At 36.8% G+C, this 25,388-nt stretch overlaps 1 protein-coding gene across 1 annotated transcript in view; it reads right to left on the minus strand.

Moving 5' to 3' along the window:
* The window catches only part of LOC124362832 (angiopoietin-4), a 265,327-nt gene that overhangs the window by 21,188 nt on the left and 218,751 nt on the right, over window positions 1–25,388 (minus strand). Inside the window, exon 2 of the mRNA XM_046817675.1 lies at window positions 15,074–16,292. Coding sequence (XP_046673631.1) covers window positions 15,074–16,292 — 1,219 coding nt within the window. The remainder of the gene's footprint in view (window positions 1–15,073; window positions 16,293–25,388) is intronic.

Raw genomic sequence — 25,388 nt, forward strand, 5'->3', positions numbered from 1 at the left:
TTTATTGGAACAATTTTAATTATTCGTTTTCGAACAGAAGTAGGCCGGATCAACATAATTTCCTCCAGTTACCATTCTTCACAAGACAGTAAATTTTTTGTTATAGAAAACGCTAGCCTATTTCACATATTAATAATATATAATTGTGGGTATCTTTAACATTTCTGTCTTGATGTATGAATGAACGTAATTCACATACTAACTGAGTAGCCTAATCCTCATTGCGAAAGTCCAGACCGATCTTAAGTACACGTTGGACGACAGGTGTAGAGGTAGAGGTCCATCGAATGGGAACAGAGTGGCAGGGTAACGTCCCGGACCCGACACCGCCGGTCTAGTTAATATTCGCGTTACACAATCATCAGCCAGTTTAGGAATCGAAGGAAAGATGCCGGCCGCGGGAGAAAGTGTTATCTGGTGCAGCGTAGCCACAACTCGGCCTCGACCGCCCGACGTGGTGTGGTGTGTAGTCTCCATGGGTTGTCTGGGTTACACCGCTGATCGTAACTCTGCTTCTTGCGCGGAGCCTTAGGAGCCTTGACCTCAAAAAGCGATTGAAGTTCATATCACTAGCGGCCTTTTTACAACTGTGGAGTGTTTTGTACTGCAATGAAATAGATTATTTTAAACTAGGCTTTTTTACTGGGAATTGTGGTAAATGATAGAATTTCTTCGAGAATCCTCATTTGGAACACTTGTCTCTGATTCTCCTCGTGGTACCTAGATGATGGCAACACGGGAAATTCGTATCTTAAAGAAACATCCCACCTCTCGGAAGGAACATCATAGGGAACCCTTTATTGGATAACGAAGTATCCTCGCGCTTTCCTGAGACCAGCGATTGCTTTAAGAGAAACGTGTCTCCCCACTTCTCTCTATTTAGTTGCATCTCGCTAGATATCTTCGTGATGGTAATTATTGGAAAAACTACCACACACACTATTCAGAATGCGTTGGCCCACTAACTACGAAAGCTACCGTCGCGAGAGCTCACTCTTGAGAAAATGTTACCGCTAATATTACTGTTTGAATATATTTCCACCAAAAGTAGATTTGCATATATTCGTTGTTTTAGCTCTAATGATCTCCACTGTTTGTCTTGGATTCAGAGATTGTTTTGGCTGTCTCGATTGCTTGATTAGATTGATTTACATGCCATCTATGGTGGATTACACCAGTTGTTGATTGGTTGTCTGAGATCTGTATGTATATTCTCTAACATCTTGGAAACAGAGGGTATCCTAAAAATGTATCACTTTCTTTGATAATCATAAATTCATAAGTAATGGAAACGCTCGTCTATTTAAAAATTACCAGTAAATAATTCAAAGTTCAATGGTAACTCACTGTCTTTACTTCTCTTTTTCCCTTAATATCTGTCATCATTCTGGCTGACGTTCATTTATCCTATGATAAAAGTAGCTTGGCTGTGAAGTGGTACTGGAGACTATGTAGGTGTTGGGGTTCGGACGATGCTTGGGGTATATGCTTATTGTCTACATCCAAACAGGATTTTTGAATGATTTTGGCAGAATTATGCAACAAATATAATTTGTGTATGCTCAATTTAATCGACATTTAAACCAGTGGATCGATTAACAGGCATAATTGTATGCAAATCACATTAAAATGTGGAAAATAAAATAGTTTACTTCGTTGCAACACCTTTTCAAATTTTAGAACAGTTGTGACAAGATAGACTGATGTGGTAGATATCGAAACAAACGACTGCTTTCTGTTAAGAAGTCGGTTTTGAAAGCAAACACCGATAAATTTTCTCAGTCCAATCCATCTTTATTTTCCAGTCAAAGAACAGAGACACTATGACAACAACACCACTCCTCAAAACATCGGCCAGCTTTATATAAGCCCACATCTGACTGTGAGCGATCTCTTTACAGTTGACAAATAACAGCGGAGCGGCGGTATTTGTGTAACTGGCCGTTCTCAATAAACCGAGTTATATAAACCGCCGGGTGACTGTGAATAATGTCTTCCCTTCCTCGAGCGATAAGTCACTCTATTCGCACTCTGTACAGCAGGGACTCTGGTACCGTAGTATTTATGTGAGGGAGACTGGACCGGGTATCTGTAAACAATAGCCATTGTCCGGCCTTTCTAACCAGGGCCCCCGACCTTACTCGTGCCCGGCAGTTGGGCAATAGCCGCAACTCTGGTGATATTGCGCTGCCCATTTCTTACTTCCAGTTTCTACATAAGGGCCATTTCGATTGATCTAAACAAAAATACATGTTTATTTGGATCAATCGCAAATATTTGAATGTGTGTGGATTTTATGTTTTTTAATGTGTAGCACGAATAAAAATGTTAAATGGGCTGTCAGTTTTTGTTTGAGGGCTTTACAAACCTTAGACGAATTCTCTTTACAATACGTTATTCATATCATCACTATTACCGCATTACTACATAGCTACCACATGCATGCTACTGCATTATTATTATTACTGCATTCGGTAAGCTGTATTTGGAGGGCAAAACTAATACGGGTTGCAATTGTACGGGTTTTAATAAGATTTTTATAAAAGATGCCATTTATATACAAGTATATTCTTGTTTTGAATTTTAAATTTTCAAACGATCACACACATTATCGGAGTTAATAAATATTATTTATACGATAAAATGTGAGCTACACCACTAATACAAATTTGCAAATCCAACTCCGTCTCTTGAAACTATATCATTTCGTAGGCCAACTGTTAGGTCACCAAAACGTAATCAATTAAATTGATAAATGCTGTAAAAGTATTTGTGGATTAGGTTAACGAAAATATTCTGAGGTTTATATCGCCGATTTTGTATTACAATGGGTACTATTAATATATGTTATATTATATTTTGAAATACTTTCGTGGCATATATGATAATATGAATGAATAAACACATAACTAACCGCCGATTCGTCACGTACCGTCACGGTTCTGAGGGAAGTGCCGATGTAGTTATTAAACTAGTTTTACTAGTTTTATTTCACTGTCAAAAGTTTAATTTTGTATCGAAATGTTAACAGTTATGAAGATGACGCGGGACTTTTGGACAGCGCATATACAGGTCATATCAAAGTATTTCGAAAGCTTATGTAGAGTTAGAAACGTTTCGTATTGCTTTGATTTCAATAACTGATTTCCAAATTCTGAAAATAGAAATAGTGTAGTGGTCGATTATAAGGTCAAAACGGGAACAATTTAAAACTATTTAATTTGAATATAATATTTAAAGTGGCTATGTTGAAAAAAGAACAAGAAGCTTATACTTATTTTATTATACTTATTAAAGTCTACGTTTAAGAATTAGTCATTAGAAGGCTGATAATTGCTCCAAAGTCTCTAAGTTTATCTGGTCACTAAGTTTGACAATAACTGTCAATTGATCTAAGTTAGCCGATTTAAAGAAAAACTCCAACAGTAAGATACTTCACGTCCTTACGAGGGCTGAATACCTTCTCTAACCTTTGTAGGTTCGGCGCGAGACAAAGAAGAATCTTCAATATCTAGAAAGATTTGAGAAATTGAGACAATCCTATCCAAGCTGATGAACACAAAACAGATGAAACGTACGTCAAGTTCGGCCAATGACCCCAACCCGCCGCTTGCACAATTGTAGTATTATCACGCTCTTGCAAAACAACGATTTACACACGAGGACCACCGTGGAGTGCGAATCTATTCAGAGCATGAAGACATGTGTAAGCGGGAGGGATAGACCAGGCGACCGAGGTGACATGAAACCAGTGGGAACCGCGATGGAAAGTGATATGTGAGCTTGGTGGACAGTCGGGCAGTGCGTCGACCGACCGACCGACACGATTCGACAGGTATTTGGCAGGTCCGGACTCGGGGTTTGCCAATCGCCCAGTGCAACACCGATATGGACGTAAAAATATGCTAAACTACTTTATACGACGTCGTCAGCCCTGGGCTCTGTCGAGAACTGACGGATTCACTAGTCCCTGAACTGGTGGAGTGGGAAACATGTTGGCAATACGGGCTGAGGTGGTCACACGTGTATTCTGATGATAGGTTTCGTTATAATATCTCTATCAGTTTACTCCGAGTCATAAGGATTTTTATTAAAAGGTTACACTTCTTTGCATTCGTTCTGTCTCAATAGGGCATCTATATGGGATTCCAAAAAGAAGTGAAATAGGCCGAAAATATTTCAAGCAGACATAGAATGAATACCAATACAAGATATTACATGCACTTGACATACGTGGAATACCAGTACTAAGTAAAGTATTTTAAACCATTAGATTGAATAGCAATGGAATATAAATTATAATTACATGAGTTCTGTTTTATTTGTGGCAAAGTTAAGGTTTAAACTTCGTCTCTTGTAATTAATCTTTGTAATTATGAAGGACGGGTTTAAAATCGTGTTGTTGTCTCACCGTCCGTGCAATAACTCTGGATAGAAAGGCTTAGACACTCGAAGGTTGGTTCTTAGGTTCCTCTTAGTCCAAGAAATGAATCTATTGATTCTGGGGTATAACAGTTAAAACTAAAGATACACAGAATTCTAACATTTTTACGTTGGTCTTATGGGTAACCGTCCTGGCAAAAATCTGAGGATAAACAAACGGAGTTCAAAATTCGTATAACAATTTCCCGTATTACACAGTGACACGTGTGATGAAGTTTGTTCGATTGAATGGCGAGACTTCGGTACATTGTGTCTGGCTTTACGATACTCCGTTGTATTGCTCTATCAATATTTTTTTTAAAGATACTAGATTTAGATCTAATTCTAATAGACCTAGAACATAAATATTTAGTTAATTTAGTTCAAAGATTTCAAAAAGATGCAATCAGTGGTTGGTTGTTACGAGAAAACATGTTCTTTATTTATGTTTATACAGGGTTAATAAAAAGTCTGAAGATCTTTTAATGTTGTAACGGTTCACATTATAAAAACTAAACTCCGCACACTCCAAAATCCCTCTTTTTGGGTTTGTTGACAAAGTAGTAATTTTTTTCCCAAAAAGTACTTCATAACATGCCATAACAGAGGGTCTCCAGACCTTTTATGAACCCTGTATAATATGTAGTGTTAGTTGTATTAAGTAAATGTTTTTAGAAATGCTTAGCATCAGTTTCGGTACACTGTATTGTAGTTGTTATATGTAACCTCTGCGTATAACAAGGCATTGGTAATATTTGTTTATTTTAGTCTACTTTTTAATCTCTTTTAAGTATACATAACCGAATTTGAAAGTTAACGTGAACCCAACTAGTAGAGCTACAATAACGAGAGTAACATTAAAAATAAACGTTTATTCATGTAAAGCAAATAATTTGCGAACGGTAACTTCCAGTTTTTGAGCTGGTAACAACGAGCAATGGCATCGGTTTTTGGTGTTTTTCAACCAAATTGCAGCTTTATAATTTGTGGGTGTACCAATGAACGTTCTTAAAAAGTACCTCTGTCTTTTTATACACGAAGTTTCTACGTGGCAACTTGTAGAATACGTGTGTTAATACTGTTTAGATAAGAAGGGTAATTGAACACCAATCGTGTAATAGTAAAGTAGGTCTACCCCGTGGGCTGTTATGAAAGAATCGTTCTTGCAACCAAACAGAATAATCTTGTAGCTTACCACCCGTTTACTATTCGACTCCAAGCCAAATCAAAGGGTCTGCAGGACGAAAGTGGCAGGTAAAAGTAAACAGTACTTACGGGGTGCAAACCGGCATTTACCGACAGGAAATTGTGAGTCCGAGCATCGTTCAAATATTGATTCTGACGATGCATTGAAAACCACTGGCCGGACGGTTGCCGGGGGGCTCAACCACGCAGCTGCTGAATTATGCGCGCCCAAATATTAGTTCTGCCAGGTCTGCAGCCTCGGGCGCAGCGCTTAATGCGAGGCTGCCGGTTAATGAATCTTGCAATGTTAATGTTTAATACTGCAGACCGCAATGCACCCTGAGAACGGATATTGCAACTGTGCTTGCTTAATAGTATGAAATATCCGCAGGCTGTAATCTGTAAGTATCAATTGAACAGGAGAAAATAACAGTTTCGTCATTTATAATTTGATTTAAACAGTACTTCAATTTAATTGGATTGCACGCAAAACTAAAACTAAATGTATAATAGTACACAGTTTACAAATAAATTATAACATAATATGCATGTCCACTAAGTATAAACAAAATAAAAAAAGATCAACCTCTTCATTTATCTTTGTGAACATAATTTCTTTTGAACCACTAGGTAATATTCGTAAGGTAAATAATTAAAACTAATAATTAAACAAGCTACAGAATATTTTGGTCATTTTTGGTTACGGAATGTTCATTGTTCCTGTGAAACATTAATGGGTGCATTTGTTTGGTAATAGAACTGAGTTGTACGGTGATTTAGAGTTGGACGTACAAGCGTGCTTTATAAACCATTCGTTAAAAACTTACGCAGCATGCAGCTTCAGCTTGTAAGCAACTTTAACCGAACAATACTTACACAGGGTGATTCACGAAGATGTCCAGAAACTGTCGGCATATATTATGTAATGTAAGCATTATATAAGCACGTGTAATAACAATAAAAAATTGTATATAAAGATGGGTTTGGAAATGTGTTGTTAGCGAGGTATGGCTAGCGAAAGATTTTACTCAGAGTTTAGCTCACCGTGTAAAACGAGGTCTTCATGAAATTCTTTTCAGGTAGATTAAGAGACGAATTCAATCGTTTCAATGCTCACATTTAGTTTCTATGCGTAACCCTCGTATTAGCTATTGTAAAGAATTTTATGTCTTACATGTGTTCTATGTCAAAATATACAGACAAGACTTTAGTACAATAGTTTACCATTAATAAATGTAAAACTATGAACTAAAATAAAATTTTTAGATGATGTGGTATCCTCAAGAAAAACGTTTGATATGTGATATGCTAGAAGTTTGTATGAAAACTTATTTCAATATTATCAATTAAAAAAAGGAAAAACTGTGTTTGGGTATTTACTTTTGATTTAATTAGTCTCATTTAAGGTATTGCTTTCCTTTTTGTGATATAAAATGGTTTCTATTTATTAGTTTAAATAAGTTATATCGCTTTGAAAATTAAACAGAATTATTATTTAAATAATCTGTATGCAAGTGATTAATATTTTTTAACTTATTGTACTGTCGTATTAAACTTTACGTGGAAATCGATCTGATTTAATGGTTTGAAATTGGAATCTTTGACATAGATCAATGCCATACAAAAGTAGCTTAGTTTTGTTCATTAGTAACCTATTTACATACGAGACCAAAGAATTGTTTACATTTTCAATTATTTTTCAATATAACAGCCAAAATTAAAATCAACACATTAAATTAAAATATATCCATTGGGATCAAAGGATCAAACATATAATACATGTAATAAATGCTGTTGATTCTTTTAACACAAGAAGAAGGTATGCGCTCAAATAACAAACCAATAAAATTTATAAACAAATAAAATATTAAAATAAGATAAAAACAAAACAATATTTTTATTTGTTTATCGCCCAGTGCCTCTGTAACACGAATACCTCGTTCAACGGATTGTCAACTTTCGATCTCCGAACAGAAATCAGTGTCACTTTCGACACAGGCCTTTCGAAATGTTTAACACGAGAAAAGGCTTGATTAATTTCAGACGGAAGATTACAAGACTTGTAAAACAATTTTTTGGAAAGTCACCCCGGGAAAGCCCAATCTTCCGAGTGACAAGAGCATAAACACCGTGTCCACGCCCGCCGTGTAGAGCTAGCTACAAGACCGCGGAGGTTTATTCGTAACACATTTCCGAATAACGAGCTACATAAATTATTGCACAGTCCGATTTCTAATTCTGCCTCATTTCTAATTAGAAGGGACCCCAAAGAAGGCAAACATGTAGATTTGGAGAATTGATTGGCCTGGTGAGAAGCGGCCCTCGTTTAACACTCACGCGGTGCTAAGTTAGACAATCTAATCTATTAAAACATGGCGGTCCTGGAGTCGATTACTGGAAGAGAAGAATGTATTGGGGTATGAGTCATGAACACTTGTATTGCTTTACGTCCATATTAGCATAAATATCTCAAACCTCAACATATATATCACTTTTATGAAATTTGAATATTTTGTTCCTTACTGAAATATTGTTTACACCAAATTATGTCAACGGTGGTTAACAAGGATATTAAATGACTCACTCACTGGTGTAGCCTTTCTTCTAGACCACACAAGATCATAAATCCCCATTTTTAATTTACACCATTAACATTTAGTTCCATGAAAACAAATTTTTCCATCAATGTTATAAAATTGCTGTGTGAAAAGAATCACCATACAGTGGTGAAGAGGACTTTCACTATAATTTAACAAAGCAATAGATATATCGTGCGACATAAGGGGTGTCGTCGGGAATCTTACATTCTTCAGATTATAGAATCCGCTCTAACAAAAAAATCCAATATATTTACTAGAAAAATGAAGCACTAGCAGATTTTTGACGATAAATTACCGCTTTATATAATTGGAGCGATCACAGATCACACAAATATCACATAATGAGTAAAGAAATACGTTGTGAACTAGGGCTTAATCAACATATTATTCAACAAATTATTGATAAAAATTACCAAAATATGTTGAAAATACACAGTCATTTAACTGGAGGAAAGTGAAATTAAATAGATCAAATTTTATCAGCAGTTGCTTGGATTGTAGAACAAATTAAAACTAGTTTCCAAACTGATAATCAAAATCTATACCCAGCAACTCGTAAAGTAGTATAGTAAGTTAACTCTCAGTGTGCTGTAGAATTTGTAGTTTACAGGCCTAACCAAAGTTACATGGAACTGTTACACTACTGGACATTAAAATAATTAAGTTGATTGTCTGACTTGGCCCTTATGCGATCCATATGTAATATTCTGTGTAACACTGCAGCTTCTGGAGGTTCTGAAAATTAGCACTGTGGAATTACCAGTACACCAGGACTATGAAATTGAGACAATAAATACCTAACAACAAATGCACACAATAAACAACAAATACAATAAATGCTTAGGTAGAATAAACAAGGGAATTTACTGAACTTCCTAAATATTCCATAATATTTAGAAATCCTTACTTTTAAACAGTTATAAATAGCGACTTTTACTTTTAAATTGTTTTAAAACATTATTTTACCGTCACAGCATGTGTTATACAGCATAATATATTCCAGTTGATAAACTAATATCGTACCATTTCACTGTTTCATATATCCAGTTTAGCCTTTCTATCAATATTATCTTTAAGATACAACGTTTTCATAAAGCTCAAATATTAATTGATTGCCATAAGTTTAAATTATTTTCCTTGTACTAATATGCAAAAGTCTCACGCGGAGTAACCTTTTATCATAAATTCTTTCAATACAGGATGATTCACGAAGATACGCAGAAACTGTGCGAGCAATGAAACATTTTTATACAGACATAGGCCCGGAAATCCTTTGTTAGCGAGTCAGGGCTAGCGAAAGATTTCATCTGGATTTAAGCTCACCGTGTAAAACGAGGTCTTCCTGAAATTATAGCAAGGTAGATTAAGGGACGAATTCAATCGTTTCTTGTGGTTTTAGGCGTGATAACTTGAATAACACAGGTCCTAGAACTGTAGGTTAAGTAGCTTTTGAGAAAACCAGTGTCAAATGCAAAGTATGATATAAAAAACACATTTTTCAAATTTGGGCAACAATAACTTTATTATTTAAAAAAAGAAGCAGATCATAAAAACTTGTACAAACATTTATTTTCAATAAAACGGTATAAACAAAGTACACAGAAAGCGAATAGCTGGTCGATTACATGAGTTTTTATTCATAACAGTACAAAGGAAAATTAACCGGAAACATTATGCTAAGCCTATTCAACCAAATTACAGTAAATTTTTAAATTGTTGCTTTCCGTAGTTCAACAGTGCTTTCCGTTAACAGCGTAAAAGCTTCATTAATATATCTGAGTAGTGCCCCATGAAAATTAACTTTCTCCTGCCTTCATCCCCGTATGCAAAACTCCAACGGCGTATAATCCGGTGACCTGGATGGCCCGTGTATACAACGTCCACGACCGAAACATTTATTTTCAAACTATTGAGCCAAGCAGGTGGAAACAATATTCGAAAAATTTTCCGATTCGCTATAATGGTGGAAGTACAGCTGACGTCACGTTGCAAAAGGAACATCTTTACGCGATGTGGGTATCTTAAATCGGAGCACTTATCTTAGAAAATGCACATTAAAAATATATTTCTGCAAATCGACAACCTTCTTTTATGAAGTTTGTAAAACATTGTCTTAGCATTCAAGAGCAAGTTCATTATCAGTCATTAATTTTGACTCTCCTTAATTGTGGATTACTTTAAACGCGCAACTGACATATAGCAAACTAAATGAACAAAATCAGCAAAGTCACTCGTACATATTGTCAATCATCTTTGTGATATAATCGTGAACATTTGCACTAATTTAATACTATTTGGTTACTAAAAAAAGTTTAGAATCTTGAATGTAGATCTGGAACATAGAATGATGAATACAGAAATATAATGAAATTCTTAAAAACCTTTTATTGGTTAGGAATTATTACTTTCAAAACAAGTTTGTATTGCACAGTTTGTCCATAGAAAAATAAAATAAATGTAGATCCTCCAGAGAATTTATGGGTGAAGACAATAAAGTACAAAAAAGTGTATTCTTAGATCGCCTGATAATTTACCTTCCTGGCAATAAGAAATCACTAAAATCAGTACGTAATTAAAGGAAAGATATAAGTAGGAGTAAGGTTCTATTTATATTTTAAGGATTGTACGATTTTGAACACATGTTTAAGTTTGAATAAAAATCGCTATCTACTTCCAACAAAAATATGGTATTGCTCAGGGTTGTTAATTTGTTTTCGATACTTTTCAGTCAAAAGTTTTCAGTCACAGCTCTTTGAGATAAACTTCTTCTATACAGGAAAATAATAATAACATTTACATGTATATTTATACAAATCAATGCCATATATCATTTTTCGGTAAGCCCGACTACAACATACCCACAGTACTCCTTATTAATAGCGGGCTTGCTTTTGAATTGCTACTATTTTTCTATGAAAACAATACTAATATTCCTATTGGAATATTTTATACAAGAATAGAGCTATCTCAACTATCTCAGATGAAGAAATTGTAGGTGGTAAATGAAAAGTCGCGAAGCATAAGTAGAAGACGGAGTCGATTCTATCGCCTTGTGGGCGGTGAGCGGCCAGCAGTGGGCTATATTGCATGTCTTCGATTCTATCGGCTTGTGGGCGGTGAGCGGCATCTAGTAGGCTATATTACACGTTTCCAGAGGCCGACTCTATCTTCTGTTGGGTGTTAGGCGACAAGCACTGGGCTATATTGCACGTCTATAGTGACCGACTTTATCTTCTGTTGGGCGGTAAGCGACGAGCACTGGGCCATATTGCACATCAATAGTGACCGACTTTATCTTCTGTTGGGCGGTAAGCGACGAGCACTGGGCTATATTGCACGTCTCTAGTGACCGACTTTATCTTCTGTTGGGTGGTAAGCGACGAGCACTGGGCTATATTGCACGTCTATAGTTACCGACCTTATCTTCTGTTGGGCGGTAAGCGACGAGCACTGGGCTATATTGCACGTCTATAGTTACCGACCTTATCTTCTGTTGGGCGGTAAGCGACGAGCACTGGGCTATATTGCACGTCTACGGTGGCCGATTCTATTGGCTTGAGGGCGGAGAGCGGCGAGCAAAGCGCTATGTTGCAAGGCTACGGTGGCCGATTCTATCGGCTTGTGGGCGGTGACCGGCGAGCAAAGCGCTATGTTGCATGACTACGGTGGCCGATTCTATCGGCTTGTGGGCGGAGAGCGGCGAGCAAAGCTCTATGTTGGATGGCTACGGTGGCCGATTCTATCGGCTTGTGAGCGATGAGCGACGAGCAAAGCGCTATGTTGCATGTCTACGGTGGGCGATTCTATCGGATTTTGGGCGGTGAGCGGCGAGCAAAGTGCTATGTTCCATGTCTATGGTGGCCGATTCTATCGGATTTTGGGCGGTGAGCGGCGAGCAAAGCGCTATGTTCCATGTCTATGGTGGCCGATTCTATCGGATTTTGGGCGGTGAGCGGCGAGCAAAGCGCTATGTTGCATGGCTACGGTGGCCGATTCTATCGGCTTGTGGGCGGTGAGCGGCGAGCAAAGCGCTATGTTGCATGTCTACAGTGGATATTCTATCGGCTTGTGGGCGGTGAGCGGCGAGCAGGGGGCTATGTTGCACGTCTCCGGTGGCCGATTTCTAGAGGTGTTCGCCCGATAATTGGTAATCCCGCCTACCGCCGCAGGTTTTCTAGAAAGCTTTGGACCGCATTACCCTTCATTAATTTGCCGACACCAGAATTTTAAGAGAACTAACTGTGCGACAGCAATAATAATCGGGAAATGCTGATCACCGGTTATTAACATTTTTCTTGTTCCCGGCCTTGTAAAACATCGCTGGCGTGCGTCACCTCCTGCTGGTTTTGCAGTCGTGGTGAGTTATACACATCTGTTTGGCGTTAGTGTGTATTTGGGTAAGCATACGTTCAATATGGTGGGTTTCCATGGTTCGAAAAATATTTTTAAAGACTTTATCAATAAGACTCTTGACACACAAGTACTCTAAATAAACCAACTAATTGAAAATTCAGCAGATATGTATAAAATAAAACATCAGGTAACACAGGAAATTTGTAGAAGTAGCGTCGATGTATGATTTCGGAATAGTCTATCCATGATTAAACTTTCCGTGTGTCGACAAAGTTAGCTCTGTTATTTTAAACATATATATCGCTATTATAATAAATCTTTTGTTCAGAGGTTTATACCATTTTAGTCTTATAGTTATTACCTCATTTTTATTTGTTTAAAAAATGTTGAATATTTTTCATTATTGTCAGAGTTTACTTAGTATAATATATATTAAATGGCTTTTTTAATAATTGATAAGCTTTTGTCGCTAGATAGCGCGCGGTCACAACCTTTCAAGTAGCACAGATTTTAGCATTGATTTCCAGTTTATATATTCTCATACACTCATGATCAAAGGTAATATATTGTTTAGTATTTTGAAATTAAGGATGGCGCAATGCGTAATATGAGAATCTGCATACATGAAATAATTTCTAATTGATTAATCATTCACAGCATTGTAATAGAATGTAGCAGTTTACGTTATATCAAAAGTTTCAACTTTGATAATGGAAGCTTTATTTTCAATCTAGCGCGTTGAAATATCGGAGCTGTAAGTCCGCAATATGTGGATGAGAACTGTAGAATATTGTTGAATATGGTTAATCATAACCTTAACCATCACAACCTCCCTTGATGCCAACCAATCTTTCTAAGCGGATTCTGTTTAGCATATCATACATTTGTATTTTATAAGAATAATTGTATATGTCTGATTGCTTTACTGCATTTATCTGTTGGACTGAGTAATTGTACATATTTGCCACCATAGAAGGTACACTTTTTATACAGAATACACATTAATAGTTCAAGGGAAGTCAAGAAACCCAAGGTGTAACAGAATTCAGAACCACTGGGTCGAAATTAATCAGTCTGATTGGATTGACAAAACGGTCAACAACTCTCATGCCACACAAATATCTCGAATGGTCTTCAAACACATTAATAGTTCAAGGGAAGTCAAGAGACCCAAGGTGTAACAGAATTCAGAACCACTGGGTCGAAATTAATCAGTCTGATTGGATTGACAAAATGGTCAACAACTCTCATGCCACACAAATGTCTCGAATGGTCTTCAAACACATTAATAGTTCAAGGGAAGTCAAGAGACCCAAGGTGTAACAGAATTCAGAACCACTGGGTCGAAATTAATCAGTCTGATTGGATTGACAAAACGGTCAACAACTCTCATGCCACACAAATGTCTCGAATGGTATTCAAACACATTAAGATGAATATTTAAATTGATTGATATCCGGTGGACGGTTACACAGTGCGAGGCGTGATAAAATTCATATACTCAAATCTTACAATGTCTGGACTTGATTACATGAGCCAATTTTTGCTAATTTTAAGTTCCGAATCAAAAAGTAATTTATCTTTAGAAAATATGTTGAAACTATAAAATTGATTATGATTGGATGGTAAGAATGCAAGAGGCTATGTTTTAAAATATGATGAGCAGCATTTGCGAAATTCTTGACGCAGGGAATGATAAACACTATCCGTTAGTAAGTATTTAACAAACTAAATCGTTTTTAACCCGCTGCGACTCTTGACACTCGGAAGCCACGAATGTTCAAAACATCTCAAGTGTGACAAACCTCTACACCAACCAATTCACGAGTTCAGAGCCGGGACCAGACCAGACGCAGTAGTAACGGTATCGCATCGCATGCCAGACGCGTGATGATGCAACTGGTCTGATGCCCGAAAGATGGGAGGCAATGAAAGCGTCGCACCTGTCCGAGCAACTTTCACTGTTTCCTCCGAGGAAACTCGGAATGTGCCCGATACTACAGGTTCAATGTTATCCAATCATTGTCGCCTGTCTGTAAACGGCTGGCAACTGACCTTCCCTACGACCTTGCTGGATTAGTTGGTAGTGTTAACTACTTACACAATATTTGTTACTGATTTAATCTTATAATTAATTTTAAGTCCGTCTTATTTTACCTTGGACATTTTAAATTTAAATGTATGATCAATATAAACGTGTTTATTTTAATGGAAAACCTTACAGGTAATGAAACTATGAGTACCTACTTAGTAATGGTCATGATCAACATTTAAGACAAACCCCAGTATTGCTGAAAAGCGAAAGAATATCTCAGCCAACTATTTAAAAATAGAAAGAACATCTACTAATTGGCCTCCTTCTTGTTACAGTACAAAAGTAATAGCCAAATTTGTGTGTAGATAGTGCACATTCGAAATTAAATGAGCTAGATTCTACAAATAGTTTTAACATTTCGTCATTCAGATCTGATTCAATAAGATTACACGTATTTTGTACTACTTATATTGCTTACCTTGACATCCTTGATGTTCGGTATGAAGTCAGTAGCAAAGGTATTGTTTGCCGGCAGAGGTTTGTTCTTCACACTGGGGAAGATAACTCCTCTGTTTCGATTGAAGGATCTTCCCGGCTGGACGCCCTGGAGAACCCCAGGGGCAGCAGTGATCACGGAAGGGGTGGTGGAAGGGATGGTCTGCCCCTGAGTTGTGGGGGTCGTGAAGGTCACCGGGGGAGGTGGTTCAGTCAATGTGGGATCATTGGTGTCTTGAAATCTATTTTGGTCAAATTCCACTATCCTGTCTATCGTAGGATCCAGAAGAAGCTCTGCGGGAACGGGCCTTTGTGCTAAAGTCACAACGTCATTCTCTTGTTTCTTCAGTCTCTTCTCGACCATGTCCAGATTAGCAATGATCTTGTTAGTATTGGTCCTCAAGTCGTCGTGAATATTGCTGATTGCCCTTTCTTGCCTTTGGGTTTGTGTCAGGAGCTCATCGGATTTTGGAACCAAATCGTCCACGGATGTTTTCGTACCTACAACTACGTCCCACACCTCGTCCATCTTGTTAGACACGGACAAGATTGGATGCATCTGCCGCACGAGTTTGTCTAGTTTGCTGTTTTTAATGATGGTCGTTGTAGGAGTGGTTGACGTTCTGTTTCTGACGACTTGTGGAGGTCCAGTCTGAATCATTACGGGTTCGACTACCGCTTCGTGGACATCCGACATCATGCTCAGTATCTTCCCCAGATTCTCTGACACCAAGTTGATATGAAACTGCAACTTTCTGTCCACATTTGACGTAGAACTCCTGAGAGAATCCAGTTCGGAACTTAACACTTTCGTTATGTCCAGAACATTCATACTTATCGGTTTCTTCTCACTCGCTTCCGCATTGATATCATCTGCAGGAAGGAAGTTGGAGTCGAGCTGATTCTTTAACACCACCAGTTTATTGTCTATATCGCTCACCTTCTGGTCAAGAGAGACTAGCCTCTCGCTTAGATTGTTGTCCACTTGACTTAACGTCCCTCCCTGAAACAGTTTGAGGTCGAACGTCCTAAGCTTTTCGATGATCGAATCGGTCTTGTCGATGTTATCGTTGACCCTCGAGTCCAGCGCCTCGACTCTCCTCATCAGATGCTCCACCGCTCTGTCGAGATTTTCGATCCTCTGCAACTTGGACTCCAGAGTGGAAACGATCACTTCGAACACGTTGAACAGATACTGCTCTCTGAAACAGAAGAAAAATAATTAGAAGTCTCAAGACCGAATAGTTTTAAATGATTGAAAAAGTTCGAAACCTTAATCTATAATATGGACGAACGTAATCAAGTGCAGAAGAAAAACTCGGACTGCCATTATTGAAGTATAAATAATACCGAAAGGACATTTATGACACAATTATTTGATCATAAGAATGAATCAAAAAGGAAAGCGGCCGGACCCGAGGGTGGCCATATTTCGCGAGTGTAATTTACTCGAATGAACTGTCGAGTAGCGGCAGCGGCACGTCGACGCCCCCGAGGCTGCAGCAAGCTGCCTGGCCCGCCACCCCATCCATCACGGCCAGTGGCTCGTCATCAACAGCGCCAGTTGAGGCAGTGGTCGCCATTCATCTTACAAACACTCGACTTCATGTTGTTCAACAAATATCATTACAGTTCTGTTTGCTTGGAAAATATTTAATTCATATTCAACAAATTTCACAAGTTAGTATTTAATGCACGAAGGAAAGAATATGAAACGTAGGTGACTTTCACTACTTTTGAAATGTGTTAATATAAAAAGTTTGATGTCTGTTTTCACGAGAATGAAAACAATATCTTTCAAGGAGCACGAAATTAAATCCAACACATCTGAAATCAATCATTCCTACCATAGCTAGGTTATGTATGAGAATCTAAGACAACTGAATATCTCTTTTATTGGAAACAGAGAGAATAATTCTATCAGGTGGTGAAAAAATGGAAAATATCACAATATAGTTAGTTAAAATTCAAAGTGTAAAACGAGTAACCGTTGTAGTGCCAAAGCCCGATCAGGTGAGTCTGATGACCCAACTAGCCTACTAGCGGGCATGTATACGAGTACGTTAAGTTGGCAGCAACACGATGTAGGTTCATTGTTGTCTGTTCCAGTGGCTAGTGTAAAGTGACGCTCTTTGCATCTGTTATATGTTTGTGTGTGTTTTTAAAATGTTTACAACCCAACAACGAGCTTACATCCTTCAGTTGTGGTGGAAGCACAATAAAAATACTAATATAATAATTGAAGAATTTAGAGATAAATATCCAGGTGAGCGATACCATTCGACAGTATATGCGGAAGTTAAATAAGAAATTTTTAAAGCACAGGAACCGTTTTAAATGCTCCGAAGTGTGGTCCTCCACGATCAATTTACAACGAAGAAAATCTGCAGACATTTTGCTCAAGCTTTTGTAGCCAGTCCCGGTAAATCGACTCGTAAGGCATCTGCTGAACTAGAAATATCAAGAAGAAGCGTGCAAAGAATGTTAAAGCAATTAAAATTTAAGCCATACCGTCCATATTTACTCCAAGTGCTTCACGAGGATGATTTCGTTAGGCTATTGGAATTCTGTGAGACAATAATTATCCGCTCAGAGGCTGATCCAAATTTCTTGCGATCAATGTTATGGTGTAATGGGGCATGTTTCAAACTAAATGGACCCGTTAATCGGCATAACTGCGTGTACTGGTCGGATGTAAATCATCATAACGTAATCCAAGCAGAACACAATGTGCCTAGTGTTATGTTATGGAGAGGTATTTCGAGTACTGTACTGATTATTCCTTATTTTCTTCAAGGAAATGTTAACTCAGAAAAGTTACTTACGGTTGCTTCAATAAGTAGAAGTTCTCGAGCTCAGGAACAATCCTGTTTTCAATATCCATTCTCTCGTTTGGCAACAAGATGGTGCCCCAGCACATTTCGGCATTCAAGTTCGATTTTTTAAATAACACATTGAATGAATGGATTGGTCGCCGTGGTACAATCGATTGGCCTGCGCGCTCGCCAGACCTGACCCCATGTGATTTTTTTAGTGTGGGGTATTATAAAGGAGACTGTGTATGCTTTAAAAGCGCAAAATCTTTACGAACTCAGAAACCTATTTATTAGAAATTCATTTGAACTTGTCAATAACTGCTATAACATTGTATGGCAATATGTAAGTAATATCATATAATGCATTTGTTTTCTTGCCTCAAATTGTTTTATTCAATTAACCTATAACGCGTTTAAATTTCTCTTGACACTTGCGCCACCCTGTAGAACATTGATGGAGTACACAATTTTATTCAGAAACAGTTACTTGACAAATTAATTAAAACGTAAAATAAATTCAAATTGCGATGAAAGATCCAAGGTAATACTAATGGTGTATATTTAAATACAATACATTAAAATTACAAATTCGCCGAGCAAAATAAAACAGTTGGTGACGCCATGGACTGCAAATAACCGTGTGATTTGAGCTATCAGTTTGTGATAGGTACTGGTTAAACATGAGGTAAGAGATATTAGCATGTTAACATGTGCAGGGGTCACTTGAGCAAGGCACGGCCCTGGGGCTAGTAGACCTGAGTATTACAGACAGTTACCGAACTTACGTACCGAGGAGTTAGCGCAATTAGTTCGATACCAGCAATTACAGTAAAGGTAATTCGTGTGCGTGCGTGGGTTGTTCTAGTACCAGAACAAAATTCAATCTCGGTTTATCACGCTGAGTTTGTTCATACTGGCAATTTCAAGTGATAAATTAACATTGTAAGTAGTGTTGAGTGAGTGGTGAACGGTATCGACTATGAGTCACACACTAGTAATAGTGGCAAGTGATGGAACATCGGTTCCTTTACTTCTGTGGAATTGAACGAATTTAACACATGGATTCATTCTTCCCCTCAAAGGCATTCGTTCTCTCCTGTTCTTTGTTGAGTAACGGTAATTCTATAGTACAGTTACCACCTTAGTGGAACCGGCATTCTATTAAAGCGTGGTGCATACCCCAATAAAGCCCAGCCACAAACATATACATGTATATTGTATTATGTATTCAAAGTGAACGAATGACAAACACTCTAAGAAAGGACCATTATGTCTTGATTACGTTAGGGAATTCGTTTATAGTTAGCTTAAATTAAGATAATGACATTACAGTCTTAGCGTAATGAACATTAAACTGCAATATTTAAATTTATATAAAACAGTCTCTATGCTTGACATTACACCATTTTTGGACTTGCTCAAAATTCTAATCCATTAATTTTTTTGTCAAACTTCCGGCACAGTGATATAACAGTTTTCATTTTCGGGTGTTTAAAACTATTTATAGCTTAAACTGAACTTATGCTTAAGAGTTCCTAGGTTTAGAATGACTTTTATATTTTTAGTAGCTGATTTACATTTTATAATTGCCACACAAGGTTGAATAAAACTGTGATTAACTAAATATGAATCCTTGGTCCCATTGCATTTGACAGTAACAATTTAAGAGCATTTTTTATGCAACTTTCCTTTTTACGAGGATGATCCAGATTAATTTTTATAGTATTTGGTAATTGAGTCAATAAAATCTTATTAACAAGTTTACCTCTACTTATTTTAAGCTTTGACACCGTCTCTTTGCGAACGTTCCTTACATGAGAGTGGAAATGTGATACAGGCAAATACAGTACATACATAAATACTGTATCCAATCATTCTTGCTGAATAAGTTCCTGTCAAATCTCCTGAACAGACAGATATTATCGAATATAGTACTTCGGCTATCCTTAGCCATCGATTGTGCAAATATATATATATATATATATATATATATATATATATATATATATATATATATATATATATATATATATACATACAGAGAGACAGACGCGATATTTTGATACTATCGAATATAGTACTTCGGCTATCCTTAGCCATCGTTTGTGCAAATATATATATATATATATATATATATATATATATATATATATATACAGACAGACAGACGCGATATTTTGATATTATCGAATATAGTACTTCGGCTATCCTTAGCCATCGATTGTGCAAATATATATATATATATATATATATATATATATATATATATATATATATATATATACAGACAGACAGACGCGATATTTTGATACTATCGAATATAGTACTTCGGCTATCCTTAGCCATCGATTGTGCAAATATATATATTGCATTAAATGTGAAATTTTACAATTACTATAACCTCTCAGCAAGTTATAAATGACTCGGCTGTAATAAATCCACGCTAAAACACCGCGGTATCTTACATGTTTAAGAGTTGTAATAAACACAGTTGAGCTTTCCGCTAAGAAACGGTGTAATAACTTTTTAATGGATCAAGTTATAAAAATGAAACTGCACACTGAGCACTCTTTATGAGATACCGTAATACCATTATATATTGATGTTCAGAAAAAGGGTTATTTTAATTTAGTATCATTATACAGACAAATGGGGAAAAAAACGTGTCCTAAAATCTACAATCTCGGATCAAAAAGTATGAATACTCGATTTGAAACGTTAATCACAAACTAACAAGAATAGCTTATCAACGGAGGTTTCATTAACATTTAGCTTGTTTATTTATAAGGTTAGACATATAAAAAAAAGGATGAACAAATAACATCTTCCAGTTTTTGTATCGGTGAAAACGAAATAAGTGCCTGTTCTTGTCACTTTTTAACCAAACTGTAATTTTGAAGATTTATAATTCTGAAGCTTATAATACGATGAGCACCAAAGTTATGTATAAAATAGGAACATATTATGTATTGCTGATGAATAAGACATTTTGGATTTTAGAAAACAGTTGTTATTTAATTACCATTGTAACTTTTATTCCTAACCGGAGGAGGTTTAACAAATTCGGCATTGGTCTCGTTATGGAGCTCGTAAAGTTTATTTTTAACACAGATATAATTAAGCAGGATTAGTTAATTTATCTACTCGTTTGAACGTGCAAATTTTGCCAGACTCTCCTTAGCTTCGTTGCATGTTAAAATTGTATTTTTACCTTTAATTTGGACCTTTTGACTTCGAAATGAAAATAGCTTTTCTTTGTACCAAGAGAATCTACGTACTAAGTTTAAAGTCTGTAGGACCTGTCTATCAAGGGTTACCGCACGAACGGACTGAGACACAATTTTAAGTTGGCCTTGTCGGGTCAATACGTACTCGATTTCACCAGAGAAATCTCGATAAAGTAACAAAGTTGGGCTGGCCGGGCCCTGTACTGAAGTGATATAATGTTATAATACAGGGCGGGGGCAGCGGTAGAACTCCGGACCACCTCCGCGGAGCCCGGGGCTCTGGTCGGCCACCACACAATTATACCATCGGTCCACTGTTCATTACCACATGGCATATCGGTAGCGGCGCTTCATCATTTATGTCTTATAAAAGCGGTTGTTAATGGTTTCATTAGTTTCTTCTTTATTCACTTATCGAATATCACTTATCGTATTTTCATATCTTCCTACTCTAATACCACCCAAAATTCTATAATTTCAACAGCTGTTTTACTTATTCTTACTAGTGTATTTGTTTTTTGTTTATTTATTATAAGATAAAGCTTATATAGTTTTCCTAAAACCGTTCTTTCTACAATAATGGTGTTTTAATAACTAATTAATTATTTGTTTCTATTTCTTATTGTTTTTAGGAAAGACTGTCCAAACCCATTTTCAGTATTTTAAATTTACCTCCCTGGGTATTGAACCCATAACCTCTTGATTAGACAGCCTTGCTCTTAGGTTACGATAAAAGTAAAAGAATTCTCTCTTTACAGTTTAAAAGTAATCAAAGTAGGCTTACTTTGATGTTTGGAATAATTGCCGTTTTATACCATAAGCGTTGTTCGTATTGATACAGCACGAAGGTAACTGTACTGTTTATACAATACTTAGGGTTTATTATTTTATAATCTACAGAACTTACGATGGGACTTAGAAAAAGCTGCAGCACGACGGTCGGATTTCACGGCTTAGTCACATTGGTTAGTTTAAGTTGGGGTTAGGTAGGGTCTTTAATGTTAGGCCCAATAAACCCAAATTAACAGCAATATTATACTTTTTTTAAGAAAAAATAGGGATTTTTATGAAATATATAAATATTCCAACAGTTTGCAATCAAACCAAAGTAATTATTTTAACGTAACAAATAAATATTAAAATATAACTTAAGTAGAAGAAGTATGTATGCATTTATTGAAACAGAAGGACAAATTGTAAGGTCCATAGACAAATGTCTATTCATTATATTTTTATAACATATCCATGCATTACACAGTATCTAGTCAAAATAGTATAATACTTGATTAATTTCTCAATTGCCAAATGTCAATGTGATCGGATTTAACACGTTGCCACAATATCAAAATTCCAAAGTTTTTTTACCGAACATTTGTTTTACTGTAATGCACTCTTAGAAGTAACATACTTATAAACGAATTAAGTTGGTATTCAATGTAGCAAATAATGTGAAATTTTAATAAATAACTTAATTTAAAATACGAAGGTAATGTAAGCAAAGTTTATTTATTCAATCTATAGAATATATAGAAATGGAAGGGTTTATAGAATTGTAGGTAACATTACACCAGTTGGCCGATAAAGTCCAGAAGTTCTACATAAAAATTAAATATTACCATTATTTAAGATAAAATATTTGAAGGAAATTTAGTAACAAATCATAATAAATATTCAATGCAAGGTAATATATTATATTCTCAGATATTATATGTTCGATACATTGAAAACAACAAATTTGTGTACGTGTAAGACTTTAATAATTTTGTTTATATTTCAAAGAATTAAATTTCCTCTTAGTTGTGAGATTCTCTTGATATTCGTGACGAATAACTGTTATGAAACCGTTCATAAATCAACACGTTTTTCATTTAGGAATTCAGTGCTAGATTTATGGTAGGGTATTTAAATTTGTCAAGCGACGCGACGTCTCAAAGAATGGGCGGGGGAATATAATATATGACACAGACACATCTACTGTCCGCATCTAGTCCGTGTGTGTGGCCCGGAAACAAATTATCGCGGTCCTGAGATAACATCCATTGCCAATAGCCACTAAAACCCGTCCGGGCCCAGCCGGAGCGGCGTTACCGCTGCTGTAGCAATGAAGCTTTTTGATGAGCCCGATCTCGCGCATTTGTCACGGGCATACTACCAAAAAACAACTGAAAACCGTCCGGACCCAGCCGGAACGGCGCTACCGCTTTTCTAACACTGAACCTTTTTGATGAGCCCGATCTCGCGCCGTTGTCATGGGCATACTACCAAAAAAAACACTGAAAACCGTCCAGACCCAGCCGGAGCGGCACTACTGCTGCTGTAACACTGAACCTTTTTGATGAGCCCGATCTCGCGCCGTTGTTACGGGCATACTACCAAAAAAACACCTGAAAACCGTCCGAAAGCAGCCGGAGCGCCGCTACCGCTGCTGTAGCAATGAACGTTTTTGATGAGCCCGATCTCGCGCCGATGTCACGGGCATACTACCAAAAAACACCTGAAAACCGTCCGGACCCAGCCGGAGCGCCGCTACCGCTGCTGTAGCAATGAACGTTTTTGATGAGCCCGATCTCGCGCCGTTGTCACGGGCATACTACCAAATAGAAGTGTTTAAATTATAATAACTCGTATGGCTTCTAAACACCTACTCACGCTCACCAAACTCTGTGCTACCTTGTTATGTTCCTTATATAGTTTCACACCCATCATCTAGTCTGGTTTATGACGAATAAAACACCCAGCGGTCGAAGCGGTTGGGTAATAATGAACATTGAGTTTAATTTTAACATTTAGGCCAATCTTTGGCTTGTAAGTTTGTTGGGTTGACACATCACACTTTCTGATAAGGACAAATAATTCTTATAGACCCTTATACATAATTCTATTTACTTGACACTACGTACAAATACGTACATACGTATATACGTGTAACACGGCTCAATAATGTTTCTAGCGTCAAGTCATAGGAATTGATATTTGTGTATCAGAGTAATGTCTGAAAGATTAATTTTCTACCAGTAAATCTTGATCTTAGGGTTTTTGAAAAGAAGGTGAATAATGTTTAATGTATACTAGGAAAAATTGCCTATACTTATGGAATCCTTTTATATAGATACGTTTTAACAACACTAATATACAAATAAAGAATATGAAATATTGTCATCCACTCGCTCTCGTGAGATGCTGACTCTGAAATGATTTCTTAGGAAAGTTTAATTTTGAGTCATCTTTATCATAGATTAATGTTTAGTTTTCCTTTCCTTAAACATTTGTAATACACGTTATGGGCTATAATTACGTTGCAGTTTTAAAGGCTTTAAAAGATAACAACTCATATTTATACTGTCCACATTTTATTTATAAAATTATTATCGTCTTTTTTATATGAAACTTTATCTATGGTTGCTCTTAACATTAATTTCCAAGAAATCGACGATTAAAACATTATGATACCGTGTTTCAAGATATTTGTATACCATGTATCCCTTTGGTAGTACTTTTTCACCCACTTCAGGTATAATGGCATCCGATAAACTGGCAGCTTAACGAACTAGAACAGGTTATTGAGGTAATATCGACCCACATCGAGCCGTACAAGTCCACAGCACTCAGTACACAGGGGGTGTGTTGCTGGCCGACTGGTTCTCGCTCTGGAATGTTCTCTCACCAGGTGACACGTTCTGTCTATATACAGTACACCGGATGGCGTAAAGATGACCGTTCTGGGCCGGTGACCACCATCTCCGGCAGTGTGAAGTGGAGCAAGAGATCGGTACGCTAGCCAACACAAGGGGAATATGGCATTTACTCTCGACGCCAATTACATTTAGATATAGTTTTAGTGATGTAAAATTGTAAAGGGTCAGGATCGATAAAACTATCAACTATCAAGGTATCATTGATTGAATCAGTTAGTTTTACAATTTAGTTAACTCCCTAAGTATACAGTGCTAAGGGACATGTCGTTAAAAATAAAACTTATTTTCAAGTTTAATGTCACTTATATTTAAAAGTTGGTTTATTGAACAGTTTTCAAAAACTATAAAATAAAGTAATGAACAATGGTTATCCATATAATTTAATAATAAATTGGGCCTCCTTAGCTTTAATGCTTGCTGCAACTCGCTTAGGCATGTTGTCAATCAGCTTGCAAAACTCCTCATATTGATCTTCTGCCAGATTTGGGCGATCATGAACTTCGGTCTTATTGGACGTTTTTTGTTTAGCCGAATATGCACTCATGCTATTCCAAATGTTT

Source organism: Homalodisca vitripennis, chromosome 1 (genome assembly GCF_021130785.1).
Source record: "Homalodisca vitripennis isolate AUS2020 chromosome 1, UT_GWSS_2.1, whole genome shotgun sequence".
In the NCBI taxonomy this organism is placed as follows: domain Eukaryota; kingdom Metazoa; phylum Arthropoda; class Insecta; order Hemiptera; family Cicadellidae; genus Homalodisca; species Homalodisca vitripennis.